At 42.1% G+C, this 12817-nt stretch overlaps 1 protein-coding gene across 1 annotated transcript in view; it reads left to right on the forward strand.

Annotated features, from left to right (window-relative positions):
* Positions 1 to 11751, forward strand: part of GCC2 (GRIP and coiled-coil domain containing 2) — a 33155-nt gene extending 21404 nt beyond the window's left edge. The window contains exons 11-23 of the mRNA XM_053384291.1: positions 7 to 171; positions 261 to 365; positions 1343 to 1505; positions 2082 to 2182; positions 2302 to 2379; positions 3954 to 4091; positions 5370 to 5485; positions 6084 to 6260; positions 6501 to 6718; positions 7675 to 7869; positions 8272 to 8411; positions 10183 to 10384; positions 11062 to 11751. Coding sequence (XP_053240266.1) covers positions 7 to 171; positions 261 to 365; positions 1343 to 1505; positions 2082 to 2182; positions 2302 to 2379; positions 3954 to 4091; positions 5370 to 5485; positions 6084 to 6260; positions 6501 to 6718; positions 7675 to 7869; positions 8272 to 8411; positions 10183 to 10384; positions 11062 to 11132 — 1869 coding nt within the window. The 3' untranslated portion in view covers positions 11133 to 11751. The remainder of the gene's footprint in view (positions 1 to 6; positions 172 to 260; positions 366 to 1342; positions 1506 to 2081; positions 2183 to 2301; positions 2380 to 3953; positions 4092 to 5369; positions 5486 to 6083; positions 6261 to 6500; positions 6719 to 7674; positions 7870 to 8271; positions 8412 to 10182; positions 10385 to 11061) is intronic.
* Positions 11752 to 12817: the final 1066 nt, after the last annotated feature.

The raw sequence follows: 12817 nt of genomic DNA on the forward strand, positions 1-12817 counted from the left end.
TTTTAGCAAGACCAGTGGCGTTCTGCTAATGAAGACCTCTTGACTCGTGTTCAGACTTTGCATACTAACACTAAGCTGCTAGAAACACAGCTACTGGAAACTCAGAGGGCCAAAGCAAAAGTCGATAAAGAACTCGAAGCTGAAAAGCTTCTAAAAGAACAAAAGATAAAGGTGAGTGACATGTGTTAGGAGAGCAGAAAGTAGAACAGAGTAAGATAGCTATTTCTGAATGAGTAGCCCTTGCGCTATTTTCTCTGCAGGACCACACTAATGCTGCAAAAGAAGTTGAAGAACTTCAAACACAACTTCAGAAAGAAAAGAAGCATCTCCAGAAAATTCTAGAAGAGCTGGAGTTGGCAAAGAAGGTAGCCTGGTAGTTTATATCTACCTCTCTCTTTTCCCCCCTGTCTTTTCTTTGCATATTTACCATCTTTTCACTCAGAGCCAGCGTGGTGTAGTGGTTAAGAGCAGTAGACTCGTAATCTGGGGAACCGGGTTCGCGTCTCCGCTCCTCCACATGCAGCTGCTGGGTGACCTTGGGCCAGTCACACTTCTCTGAAGTCTCTCAGCCCCACTCACCTCACAGAGTGTTTGTTGCGGGGGAGGAAGGGAAAGAAGATTGTTAGCAGCTTTGAGCCTCCTTATGGTAGTGATAAAGCAGGATATCAAATCCAAACTGTTCTTCTTCTTCTTCTTCAGAAGGTAGAATCCATAAAAGAGCATGCAGAACTACAGAATAGGTCTTTGCTGGGTTTTCCCCCTCCTCCAAGTCTCTTCTAAAGGCCCAAGGGACCTTCTGATTCAGCATGGGGACTCCAGGCCAATTCACGAGTATGTTGGTGATTTATATATAGCAGGGATATCCAACCAGTCGATCGCGATTGACAGGTAGATCGCCACACGATCTTGGTCGATTGCGGACAAGTAATGTCCTCGCCTCCGTCACCTGGCGCTAGTTTCCTGCGTTGGTTCCACAGCATTTGTGAACGTTTTGAAATGCGGAATGCTAAAGCAAACTTATTTGTAGCGCTTTGTGAAAAAAAACTGAACAATTCTGGCCACCCCCACCCCCCAAAAAGTTTGACAACTTTGGCTACCCCCCCCCCCCAAAGCTCAACAGTGGGTAGATCACTGCCATTTATTTTATACTGGGAGTAGATTGCAGTCTCTTTGGAGTTGGATGTGCCTGATATATAGAATCTTGTTTTTTATTTGGGTATTCCACGGCATATTAAACGGGGCTAAAGAATAAATGTTTGGCAGGAATGTTAGGTCTACGGGACCAGCCAAAGCAGCGGTAGAAGTTAAAACTTGCAGGTGCCGTGTGTTTGTAAACCTACAGGATGCACATAAGAGTACAATGATGGACATGGAAATGGCTGATTATGAGCGTTGTGTAAAAGAACTTAATCAAAAGATTACTGACAAAAGCAGCAGAATTGAAGACCTTGAGCAAGAGATTAAAATTCAGAAGCAGAAGCAAGAGACTCTGCAGGAAGAAATCAGTGAGTAGCAGCGCACTAAACTCCTTGTGTCTAAATAACTTTTTGTGGATGTTTCAGTACAGTAAGAGGGTTTTTTATAGGTATGCCTCAGAATAGCAGAGAAGCTACACCCTCCAAACAGAGGTCAATGGCCTCTTATCCAGTAGATAGGAATAACTTTGCAAGAAATTTATTTTGTTAGGATTAACGAAGTGCCATAGTATTTACAAATCAGTGGCAGTATATGCCGCTTCACAAATGTTTAAAGTTCAGTAGGCTGGAAAAGCCAACACCCCTTATTTTTTTCACGTCGATGATAAATCTGTACAGCTGTTCATTCACTCTATTTCTTCTAAGAGGATGTCTAGATTTTTAGTTGTGTTTAAAGCATTTCTTATCTGAAAATAGTATTTTAAAGTGAAAATTGCAACATTCTGGTATAGTTTTAATTCTAGTAAAAAGTTTAAATCAAGGAGCAAGAAGGAAACTTCATTTCTTCTTTCCAAGCCTTTATAGAAAAATCTGGAAGAATTTCATTGAAAGTTCTGCTGCTTGCTTTCTGAATAAATTACCTTCAACGTTTACTTTGTTCACTAGAATCATTCCAGAATACTGTACAAGAGTATGAGGGGAAAAACATGAAGATCAAACAGCTGCTGGTGAAAACGAAAAAGGAATTGGCTGACTCAAAGCAAGCAGTAAGTCCCTGTGCTTTCTAATAATTTGTTCTCTCTTCTGACAAAGTAATAATGATGCTGCTTCATTTCACTCTTCTGCAGCATAGTGCTAAATTATTCAAGATGCTCTTGTTTTGCAGGGAAATGAACTTCTGAGGCTTCAAGCATCTTTAAAAGGGGAGTTGGAAGCAAGTCAGCAGCAAGTCGAAGTTTATAAGGCAAGATCTCCCTCCCCCAATAAAAAGTAGTGAGATGCACAGTCTTGCACCTCCCCAGAGTGGTAGCTAAAGCTGTATGTTAAAAACCGTAACTGCAATCAGTTGCTATCATACATTCTATCTCCTTGAAATACTACATTTTTCAAGATGATATTCTGCTGTTACGTATTTACAAATAAGTTGCATTGAAATCAATAAAACCTTACTAAGTAAGAATGCACTCTTAGACTCAGTTTCCAGAATAAGCACCATTGAGTTCGGTGGTGTTACTTTGGAGTAAAGGTAAAGGGATCCCTGACCGTTAAGTTCAGTCGCGGATGACTTTGGGGTTACGGCAATCATCTCGCTTTACTGGCCGAGGGAGCCGGCGTACAGCTTCTGGGTCATGTGGCCAGCATGACTAAGCTGCTTCTGGCGAACCAGAGCAGCATACGGAAACGCCGTTTACCTTCCCGCCTGAGTGGTACCTATTTATCTACTTGCACTTTGATGTGCTTTCTAACTGCTAGGTTGGCAGGAGCAGGGACCAAGCAACAGGAGCTCACCCCGTCACGGGGATTCAAACCGCTGACCACCTGATCAGCAAGCCCTAGGCTCTGTGGTTTAGACCACAGCGCCACCCGCGTCCCTTTACTTTGGAGTAGTTGTGTACATACTGCTATTACATGCTTTTGGATCTGGATGTCATTGTAGTCACTTTCTGTACCCAGTCCCTCCCCAAAGCCCAGGATAGATTTCAAGTCTGAGAATAAAGAAACTGGGCACAATCCAATCAAAACTGAGCCTTTTTAAGTCCTGTTGATTTCAGTGAAGAGAGTTAGGCGTGTGCGGACAACTCCTATTGAAATCAGTGTGGGGCCCGAAATGCTTGACGGGATTGTTCCAAATATATTCTTCTTAATAAAATTAAAAGCAGCTTGTAAATTGGATTGCCAACGCCAAGCTGCATCCGTTCTCCACTCATGCCACGCCGCTATGTTTTGCGGTCAATGTTATATTCATTTCACGTTTTTCCTACATGAGTGCAGTGAGAAATATACAATGTCACATATGACTAAAGTCTTTGGCCAAAATGGTGTGTCTCATTTTTTCTCCACTTGAATACTTTTTTTGGGAAGCTGCAGGAATTCCAGGCTATAAAGTCCATGACAAAATAGACATACACAGTTTTTACATGCAACTTTATGTGTAAGGATGTTTTTATATCAAGTAGCTCTTGGTTAATTGCAACTACTTGAATTCATCGCTTCATGCCACTTGTTAAACATTTGACCATTTACATATCTTTGAATTTAGCAACAAAACAGTATCCTCTTTCACAACAACCAGACCTAAGCCACTAAGTGGAGCACTTTTGCTATGGAAAAGAGTGAAAAGGCAAAGTAAAGGTATTCCTGTGCCACCCAAATTGTTCCAGAGGGTTCTTGCAAGCTTCAGATTTTGTCAATCCAATATTCCTTATTACTGTCCAATCCAAAATGGAAACTTGTAGCAATAACTTTTCATTTAATGAGAAAACACCATTGGCAACAGCTAAATTCAAATCTTTTGGATCTGTGAATGTCCTTTTACAGATTCAGTTGGCCGATATAACCTCGGAAAAACACAGGATACAGGAACACCTGCGGACTTCACTAGAGCAACACCAAAGGGTGCAGAGTACTTATCAGCAGAAATTAGCAGCTCTTCAAGAAGAATGTAGTACAGCAAAGGTATTTTCTTGTGGGGGAGGGATTCCAAGTCCTAAGGAATGGCTCCTCTATGAAAACGTCCAGTAAGCATCTTAACAGTTGCTTAGAGGTTGGGAGATGCTGCCTGACATTCAGTACTTTGGAAAAATGAATTATTCAGTTGCCTAGCTTTGTGCGCCTCTCAGATCTCCAAGGGGCTTGTGAAGAGCAAATGTTTTTATTAAAGTCAGTCTTAGTTCTAAAGACCAAATGCTCACCATGGCATGCAACAGTTCTTTTAGGAGAATTAATTCGTCATCTTTCCCTATGAGCAAAACTGGTTGGCATCTTAATTTTCTTTCGGTTTTGCCGTATATCCATGACTGGTTGACTTTCCCGGTGTTGCTATGTTGTAGATACAAATGCAGCATAAAAGAGAAAAGTCTGACTTATTGCAAGGAGGTTACAGTTAGAGATGCTAAGCACCACAGTATGTATGTAGATATTATTTTAGGCTTTGCGATATACAGGTTAAATTAATCTGATTGTATAGAAGGTAATTCAGCTGCTTTTAGAACACACGAACTGGCAAAAGTTGGGATTTGTACTTAGTAACAGACTGAGTGGAGTGGAAAAAGCTGTATTTCCCATAAGGATATTTTGGGGAGCAGGAAGGGGAATCAAGTTACAAAGAGTTTTCAATCAGTTGCAAAGAACGTTTGTACTGCTTGAACCTCCCAACCCTTTGTGTTTACTGCACAAAGATAAATGATTGCTGTTTTTGCTTTCTGGGCAGTGTTTTTTTGCATGCTCTTCAGCAGACTTCCAAACTGAACATAGATTTATCTATCTTCTTGGTTGCTTTTACAAAGCAGAATGACTCAGAATCCGTGACAGTTATAACTAGGCGTGTGATTGATGTGTGTGTAGGAGGGGACTGGCTTGTGATGGCAGGATGTGTCATGGAAGAGAAGCGTGGCTTGTGAGGTTTCCGCCCCTGGCTTGCATTGTAATTGTTATTGGTTGTCGTTGGTTACACTTAGATGACAAAATAGCATTGTATTTGGTCATGCATTAAATGTGTGCATTGAAGCTACAAATGATGTGCCTTTGAAACAAAGGTGTTTTGTTTTTTTACTGTCATCATTTAAGAGCAGATTATCCTGTGAAGCTCAAGGGAGGGGTGTAATATTTCTCTAATTAAAAAAAGAAGAAGTGTGTGAATGGATGTGTATATCTACATGGGCACCACAAGTAACTCTTTAGGTTTTGTTCCTTATGCAAATTGAAATAACCTTCTGCCCCCATATGTCATTGCAGGCAGAATACTCCGCTGTAACCTCTGAATTTGAAAGCTACAAAGTCCGCGTTCATAATGTTTTAAAACAGAAGAACAAGTCTTCTCACTCTGAAGCGGATGTGACCAAGCAGGAAAGGTAAGTGTTGCATGGTTGGAAGGTTTTGGTGGATGCTGGTTTAAATCAAAATTCCATTCTCAGTGTGTTTGTTAATATTAGGGCTCAAAGTTTCTCAGTTCACAGATTGCCTCAATGTATTTGCAAAGTAGATCTAGAATCTTACTTAGTCCCAAGTGGAAATAGAGACGAAAAAGGTTCATAGTACACTTAATATTTGTCTGATTCAGATGTAACACTAAAATATACCTCTATTTAACTTCCCTCTCCTCTGATGCAGTCATTGTGATCCTGCCTGTATTTCTCCAGTCCATTCAGCATGCAGCAGCCATACAATGTGGCAAACTTCCACGCTCTTGTTTGTGGAGTTCCGCTTGTTCCAAAGTACAAAAGTTTGATTTGCTTTGGATGTGTATGATGAAATTCAGATCCATTCATCACTTCTTTCATCCTTACATTCTTCAATACTATTATGGATTTGGAACCATGTAGATGCAGTCATGGAAGACTAACAAAGCACAGAAGAATTCCATTTTTTGTGATTTAGGAAGGTACACTTGAAGGTTCAGGAAAAGGTACACGCTTGCCGTGTTTAGTAGTGTGTTTTTCTTTTCTTTAGAGAACACATGGAAAATATAATAGACCAATTGAAGATCAAATTGCAAGACACTCAGCATAACTTACAAATGAATATAACCGAGCTTCAGTCACTGCAGTCTGAACATGACACTCTGCTGGAAAGGCACAATAAAATTCTTCAAGAGACTGTGGCAAAGGAAGCAGAGCTCCGAGAAAAGTACGTTAATACACCTTGTAAATTACATTGTGCTGACAACTAGTGTTTCATCTTTGAATTTTGTGCCCAAGTGGATCTTTGGAGCTAAAAGCCTCCATGCCTTCGGTGTTCCTATGGTGGGAAGATGTTTCAATAAATCTCTATTTTTCTGTCCCCCCCCCTCCCTAAGTTGAAACATCATTAACAGTTCCTTGTTTAACTAACATGGACATTCTTTGGCTGGGTGGAAATACTTTCCAGGCTCTGCACAATCCAGTCTGAGAACATGGTGATGAAGTCGGAGCACGCGCAGATTGTCAGCCAGCTGACAGCCCAGAATGAAGCTCTTCGCAACAGTTTCCGCGATCAAGTCCGGCACCTGCAAGAAGAGCACAGGAAGACTGTGGAGACCTTGCAGCAGCAGCTGTCCAAAGTAGAAGCCCAGCTTTTTCAACTCAAAAGCGAGCCAAACACCAGAAGTAAGTTATCTGATACTCACTGAAGGAATAATGCTGAGCTGAGCTCACCTAGCAACTGTTTCTGTGCTTGTCGAATAAACTCCACTTAGGACTCTATTCCCCAGCTTCATGTAAGGTGAATTGCCAATTCTGTCACAGATCCGAATCTCCTATTACATAATGTCCTGTGGCAGGACTAGTTTTCCTGTTAGGCAGGATGGTAGCAGAGGTTTTTTTTTGAGGGGAGGTGCACCTCTGCAGAGCCAAGCAGTTTTACTCTTACTACTATCAGGGGCGGACTTTGATATTACGGCACCCTGAGCTAGTCCAAAATTTGCCCCTCGCCCAGGTCTCATGCTGTGCGGAGGTGTGAGGGTGCCCACCTCCTTCCTATAGCTGAGCAAGTGCTTGCCGGAGCTTCCCTAAAACCACCTCTGTTACTGTTTTTATAACCAGGTGGTTAGGGATTAGATCATGGGTAGGCAAACTAAGGCCCAGGGGCCGGATCCAGCCCAGTCGCCTTCTCAATCCGGCCCGCGGGCGGTCCGAGGATCAGCGTGTTTTTACATGAGTAGAATGTGTCCTTTTATCTAAAATGCATCTCTGGGTCATTTGTGGGGCCCGCCTGCTGTTTTTACATGAGTAGAATGTATGCTTTTATTTAAGATGCATCTCTGGGTTCTTTGTGGGGCATAGGAATTCGTTCTCCCCCCCCACACACAAAAAATATAGTCCGGCCCCACACAAGGTCTGAAGGACAGTGGACTGGCCCCTGCTGAAAAGGTTTGCTGATCCCTATTCTGCTTCAGGAATGAATCAATGTTTCATTCCTATGTTGTACAGCAGTATGTCTTTTGGTACTTTAAAAAAATATAGGCTGTTAACAATGTTTAGGTAATTCCCTTCCAGATGTTTTGTTTTGTTTTGTTTTGTTTTGTTTTGTCTCGGAATTGCTTTATAATGGCTTATTTTTCCAGGTTCTGCTACGTCCAACCTACCAGCAAAGAACTTGCGAGAGCGGAGGAGCACTGACCTTCCTCTTCTCGATGTGCACACTATAACCAGGGAGGAGGGCGAAGGAATGGAAACCACTGACACAGAGTCTGTATCTTCTGCCAGTACTTACATGCCGTCGTTGGAACAGCTTCTTAATACCCCTGATGCAAAATTTGGTAAGGAAGGCTTGGCCGTGCATTGATGCAGTTCATATTTTAAAGTTCTGTTTTTGGCACAGTGCAGAACTTGGCACAAATTGTAGAACTTCTTTATTGTTGCATTGAGGTCTGTCATACTTTCTTCATGTTTAGCCCTCATGATGATGCACATATGGCCTAGAGAATGTCAAATTCAGCCTAGAGATGCACATTCTTCAAAGCCTGTTGAAGATTCTGTGTATTGTGACAGGATCCCAGGGCAGCAGGTTTACGGAAAACGTACGTGCATGTTCTTCACCGGTTGCCATGCACATAACCTGCTAAACCTGCATTCCCCTTAATATATACACACCTTGCAGCCGTAAGAAATAGTAGAAACATCAATCACATTTGAAACTGGCTTATTGTGAACCATTTTAGAAGCTCCACACTGGGAAGCTGAACTCACCAAAGAAGAGTTGGTGCAGAAGCTGAACACCACGTCGAAGAGTGCGGATCACTTAAATGGACTGCTGCGTGAATCGGAAGCTACCAACGTAATCCTCATGGAACAAATAAAGGTTAGCAGGCATACCCTTCCCAAGCTCTGGTGAACTGCATGGTGCATCAGTTTTTGTTTGCAAAGTCTAAAAATCCTTTTGTGGTTATGTGAGGTCAGTGCTATTCTCGCTCCCACAACTTGCCAGCTTCTCCCCATCAGCTCACAGAAATACTGTCTTCCCCACCTTTGTGATCGTGAGGACTAACAAATCCTCACAGAGTGGAATCTCCTATTGAGGTTTTGGTTCTTCCCTAGGAAAAGGAGTCAGGCAGTGTCAGGAAATGTAAATGAATGTGGGCTAATAGAGTGTTAAAAAGGCAGAATGTGAAGTAATAGGGAAGTCTCCCCAGAGGTCTAGGAAAATCAGGAACTGGAAATTAGCTGAATAGATTTTTGACGGCTAAGAATGTCAGTTGCCTGTCAGTGAGAATACAGTGAAATGTGAAGCAATTGGGACGAGGCGAGGAGACTCCATCACTGTCACCAGAGGAAAGCATTTTTACACAGTCAGTTTCCTGGTGCACAGTCCCATAAGTGATTAGAAAGAGTCGGAAATGGGGCGAGCTTGAGTCAAGCTCCGCTTGCAAGCAGAAGCTTGAGAGCTTCAGTGACTGCTTTTGACTCAGTGGTGAGAAGTGTGAAAGACCAAAGAGGACCTTGTGGTCTCGCATGGGGATGCATCACTGCATGGGAAAAAGTTAATCTGAAATAGGCTGTGCGCATTATTGCCACTGCTAGACAGCTAGACTGGTGACAGGGAGTGGCCACTGAGACTATATAACACCTGAAAGACCTACATTGGCTCCCAGTACGTTTCTGAGCACAATTCAAAATGTTGGTGTTGACCTTTAAAGTCCTAAACAGCCTTGGTTCTGTATACCTGAAGGAGCGTCTCCATCCCTGTTGTTCAGCCCTAACACTGAGGTCCAGCGCCGAGGGTCCCCTCCCTCCCGGCGAGAAGTGAGGTTACAGGGAACCAGGCAGAGGGCCTTCTCAGTAGTGGCACCGGCCCTGTGGAACGCCCTCCCATCAGATGTCAAGGAAATAAACAACTATCTGACTTTTTGAAGTATAGGGAAGTTTTTAATGTTTGATGTTTTATCGTGTTTTTAATATTCTGTTGGGAGCCGCCCAAATCCAGCCAGATGGGCGGAGTATAAATAATATGATGTTGTTGTTGTTGTTGTTGTTATATTATATAGACAAACATGCAGGGGTTGTTCACTCAACCACTTTGCATGACCCTATCTGTTTGTTTTTATTGCGTTGGTTAGTTGCTTTTCTTAAGAATGTAACTCAAAGTGATTTTCACTGAACCAATTAAAAACGACGATAAAAACCTAAGAGTGCAACAGTTCAAATAAAATACTAGAAAGCACTGGTAATAAAAAGGCAGGTCTGCAAATCCCACCCAGCTACGAGGCCACTTGTGTTACCACCCTCCAAACCCCCTGTGGAGGGTGCACCGAAAGAAGGGCCTCGCAAGGTTCAGGGTGGTTCATAAGGTAAGGAAAGTTTATCCTTTCCTTCATTCACTGGTGTATCTGCATATGTGATCATGTTGAAGCAATTTAGCAGTGTGAACTGGCACAAGTTCTATTCTGTTCAATGTATCACAGCATGCTTTCATGCCACGTTCAGTCTGCCCGGGAACTTGGGCCGGTGCAGAAGTGCGCATACCTTTTCCTCGTGCCATTTGTCTTAACATTTGTCACAACGGTGCCCTGTTGGGCTTCTTCACGTCCATGTGTGGTTATCTTAAGAGACCTTTCTTTGATTTTCACCTCCAGCTTCTTAAAAGTGAAATAAGGCGATTGGAAAGGAACCAAGAGCGAGAGAAATCTGTTGCTAATCTGGAATATCTGAAGAATGTTCTGCTCCAGTTTATATTCCTAAAATCGGGCAGTGAAAGAGAGAGGCTTCTGCCAGTCATTGACACCATGCTGCAGCTGAGTCCAGAAGAAAAAGGAAGGCTAGTTGCAATAGCTCAAGGTACATGAAGCTTTTATTTTCATTTTGCTACTGGTGTTATCAGAGAAAGGGAACTGGGACAGTTGCTGTTGGTGGTGAACTTTGCAGCAAGATAGAAATTGAGAGAAATCTGGCTCTCTTCCCATCTGCAAGGGCATGCATACAGTCAGAACTGCAAGGACAGAGAGCGGCTATCTACAGTTTAAACTTCCAACATCTAAGAAACAAGTTACCAGTGACAATTTTAATGTAAACTATAACACGTAACTATAAAATCTGAGTTATTTTTCTTCCTAGAGCAGGGGGTGTGGTTTTTTTGGGGGGGTGCATGTTCAGCAATGTGCTTAATACGACTTTTAATCTGAAAATAATACTAACATGGCTATACTATACATGGCTGAGTCGGTAGAACTTAAACTCAGGGTTGTGGGCTTGATTCCTGCATTCCCTTCCAACTCTACAATTCTGTGATTCTGCATCTATGATTCTGTCATTCCTAGATCCTGCAACAAAGTGTTCCATGGCCGATTCTTGCTTAACTATACTTTTTGTACGGGTAGCTTCTGACTCAAGTCAGGTTCAATATCCACATTTTAAGGCACAATTAATATACTGGCCATTTGGATCATGCTTTTAGTTATGCGATTGAAAACCTGTATTGGCTCGTATTTAAAGGATTTATGTGTGTTTTTCTTAAGGTGAGGAAGAGAGCACATCGCAACCTTCAGGCTGGGCGTCGTACTTGCACAGCTGGTCAGGACTGCGATAAGACTGTGATAAGACTTCTCGTTTGTTCAAACGTTCAGAGTTTGCAATTGCACTGGGAAGAATCTCAGCACTGAAGAATGAAGCATATATATGTGTAGCCCCAGGGTAGCTTGTATCGTTTTCTCTTTTGGCCATTTTAAGCAGGTAACTTGATTTTTGACTAAGGATTGTAGAAGACATGTGGACAACGAATTCTGCTTTCAGGTTTGGGTCCCCTTTACTGCCTTTGGCTACAGGTATGCGAGGTCTTGTACATCTGTTAAGCTCTCCAATCTGAAAGAGCTACTCCACATTTGTGTGTATGTGTCTGTCTGGAGCTGCCCTCTCCCATCACTTGGAGAAATACCTTATGTACACTGGAACTCCGGTTTGGGGTGTCCAACTTCAGCAGACATCTTCATTTTTTATTTATCTGGGGAAAAATGCACTATACAAGTTGGTGAGTATCAGTAAGACTCAAGTTGACAGGTCTGACCATGTGTTTTCCAGTTTTGTTGTTCAAATCGCCATCTCCTTATGACCAGCAGCATCAGAAGCATGCTTTTTCTCGTCAAAGTACTTTAAGACATAGCTTATGAATTGCTTATGTCTTTCAAAAGGAAAGAGGTGCATACAGAAATAATTTTAAAAAAAATCTGGCTGTCTGCCCTACATTCAATTTATTCAATTCTAGGAATCTTGCCAAACTCATTTAGTGATTTCTCAAGCTTAATAAGGTAATATCTAGTGTTCGGGATTTTGCTGTGTGTCATATACCCTCTTGAATTGTGCATTAAAGTCATTAGCTAATGAGCATCAAGAACGAGACGCTTTAGAAAGTGACATTTCAAAAATGAAACGGAAAAAAACTTCATGAAATTAAAAGATTGGGAAATGCATTGTACCGGTTCTTAAGTAGCCCCTGACGTCGATGATTATGCTACTCACGAATTTACTGAGAGGGAAGATCCTAAAATAGGATTGAGTTTGCTGAAGGTTGTGAATTCTAAATATAATTGTCAGTGGTCATCGAAGATGAAGGCTCTCTGGAAAGGGTCAGGTCTGTGTAATTTCTAGCTAGGCTGCTCTTCCAAAGAAAGATGCATTTTTACCACTTAATAATGGGTCCATACTTCACGTTTCCTTGCACATCTGCTTAACACAATTCTAGAAGCAGAACAATTACTTTCTAAAACTAGTCTTGGTAATTGTGAGAATTTGGGTAACTTGTTCTCCCGCAGTGTTTCTACCCTTCTTCTTTTTTTGCCTTTTTTATTTTTGGCCTTCAAATGCTTTCGGCTATTTCGGTTTCTTACAGAACAGCCATGCCAATCTTTGGGGTCCATTTCTTGGTACGTGAGCCCTGCTTCATTATTCATCTGCTCAACCGTCCACTATATGCTACAAGTCCAGTTATTCCCTCTGCTACTAATAAGTGAGAGATGATTTGTGACTTAACTGTGGAAGGAGGTCTGGAGAAGGTTGCTGCATAAGTTCGTCTAAGTTCGTTTCAAACTGCTTTGATGTGTGTGCGATGCGTTCAATATTCATTGATTATGTGCCAACTCATTCAGGCGCTACAAAGAATAGAAGTGGCTGACTTCTTAAGGTAGCTAGCTGCTTCTCTCTCAAGTGTAATTGAAGTTAAAAGAAGACTTCCCGTTTTGTGTTCCAGCCTGCACAAAGGGAAATGTGAAGGGGCTGTGT

The sequence above is a fragment of the Podarcis raffonei genome, chromosome 4 (assembly GCF_027172205.1).
Source record: "Podarcis raffonei isolate rPodRaf1 chromosome 4, rPodRaf1.pri, whole genome shotgun sequence".
Classification (NCBI taxonomy): Eukaryota; Metazoa; Chordata; class Lepidosauria; order Squamata; family Lacertidae; genus Podarcis; species Podarcis raffonei.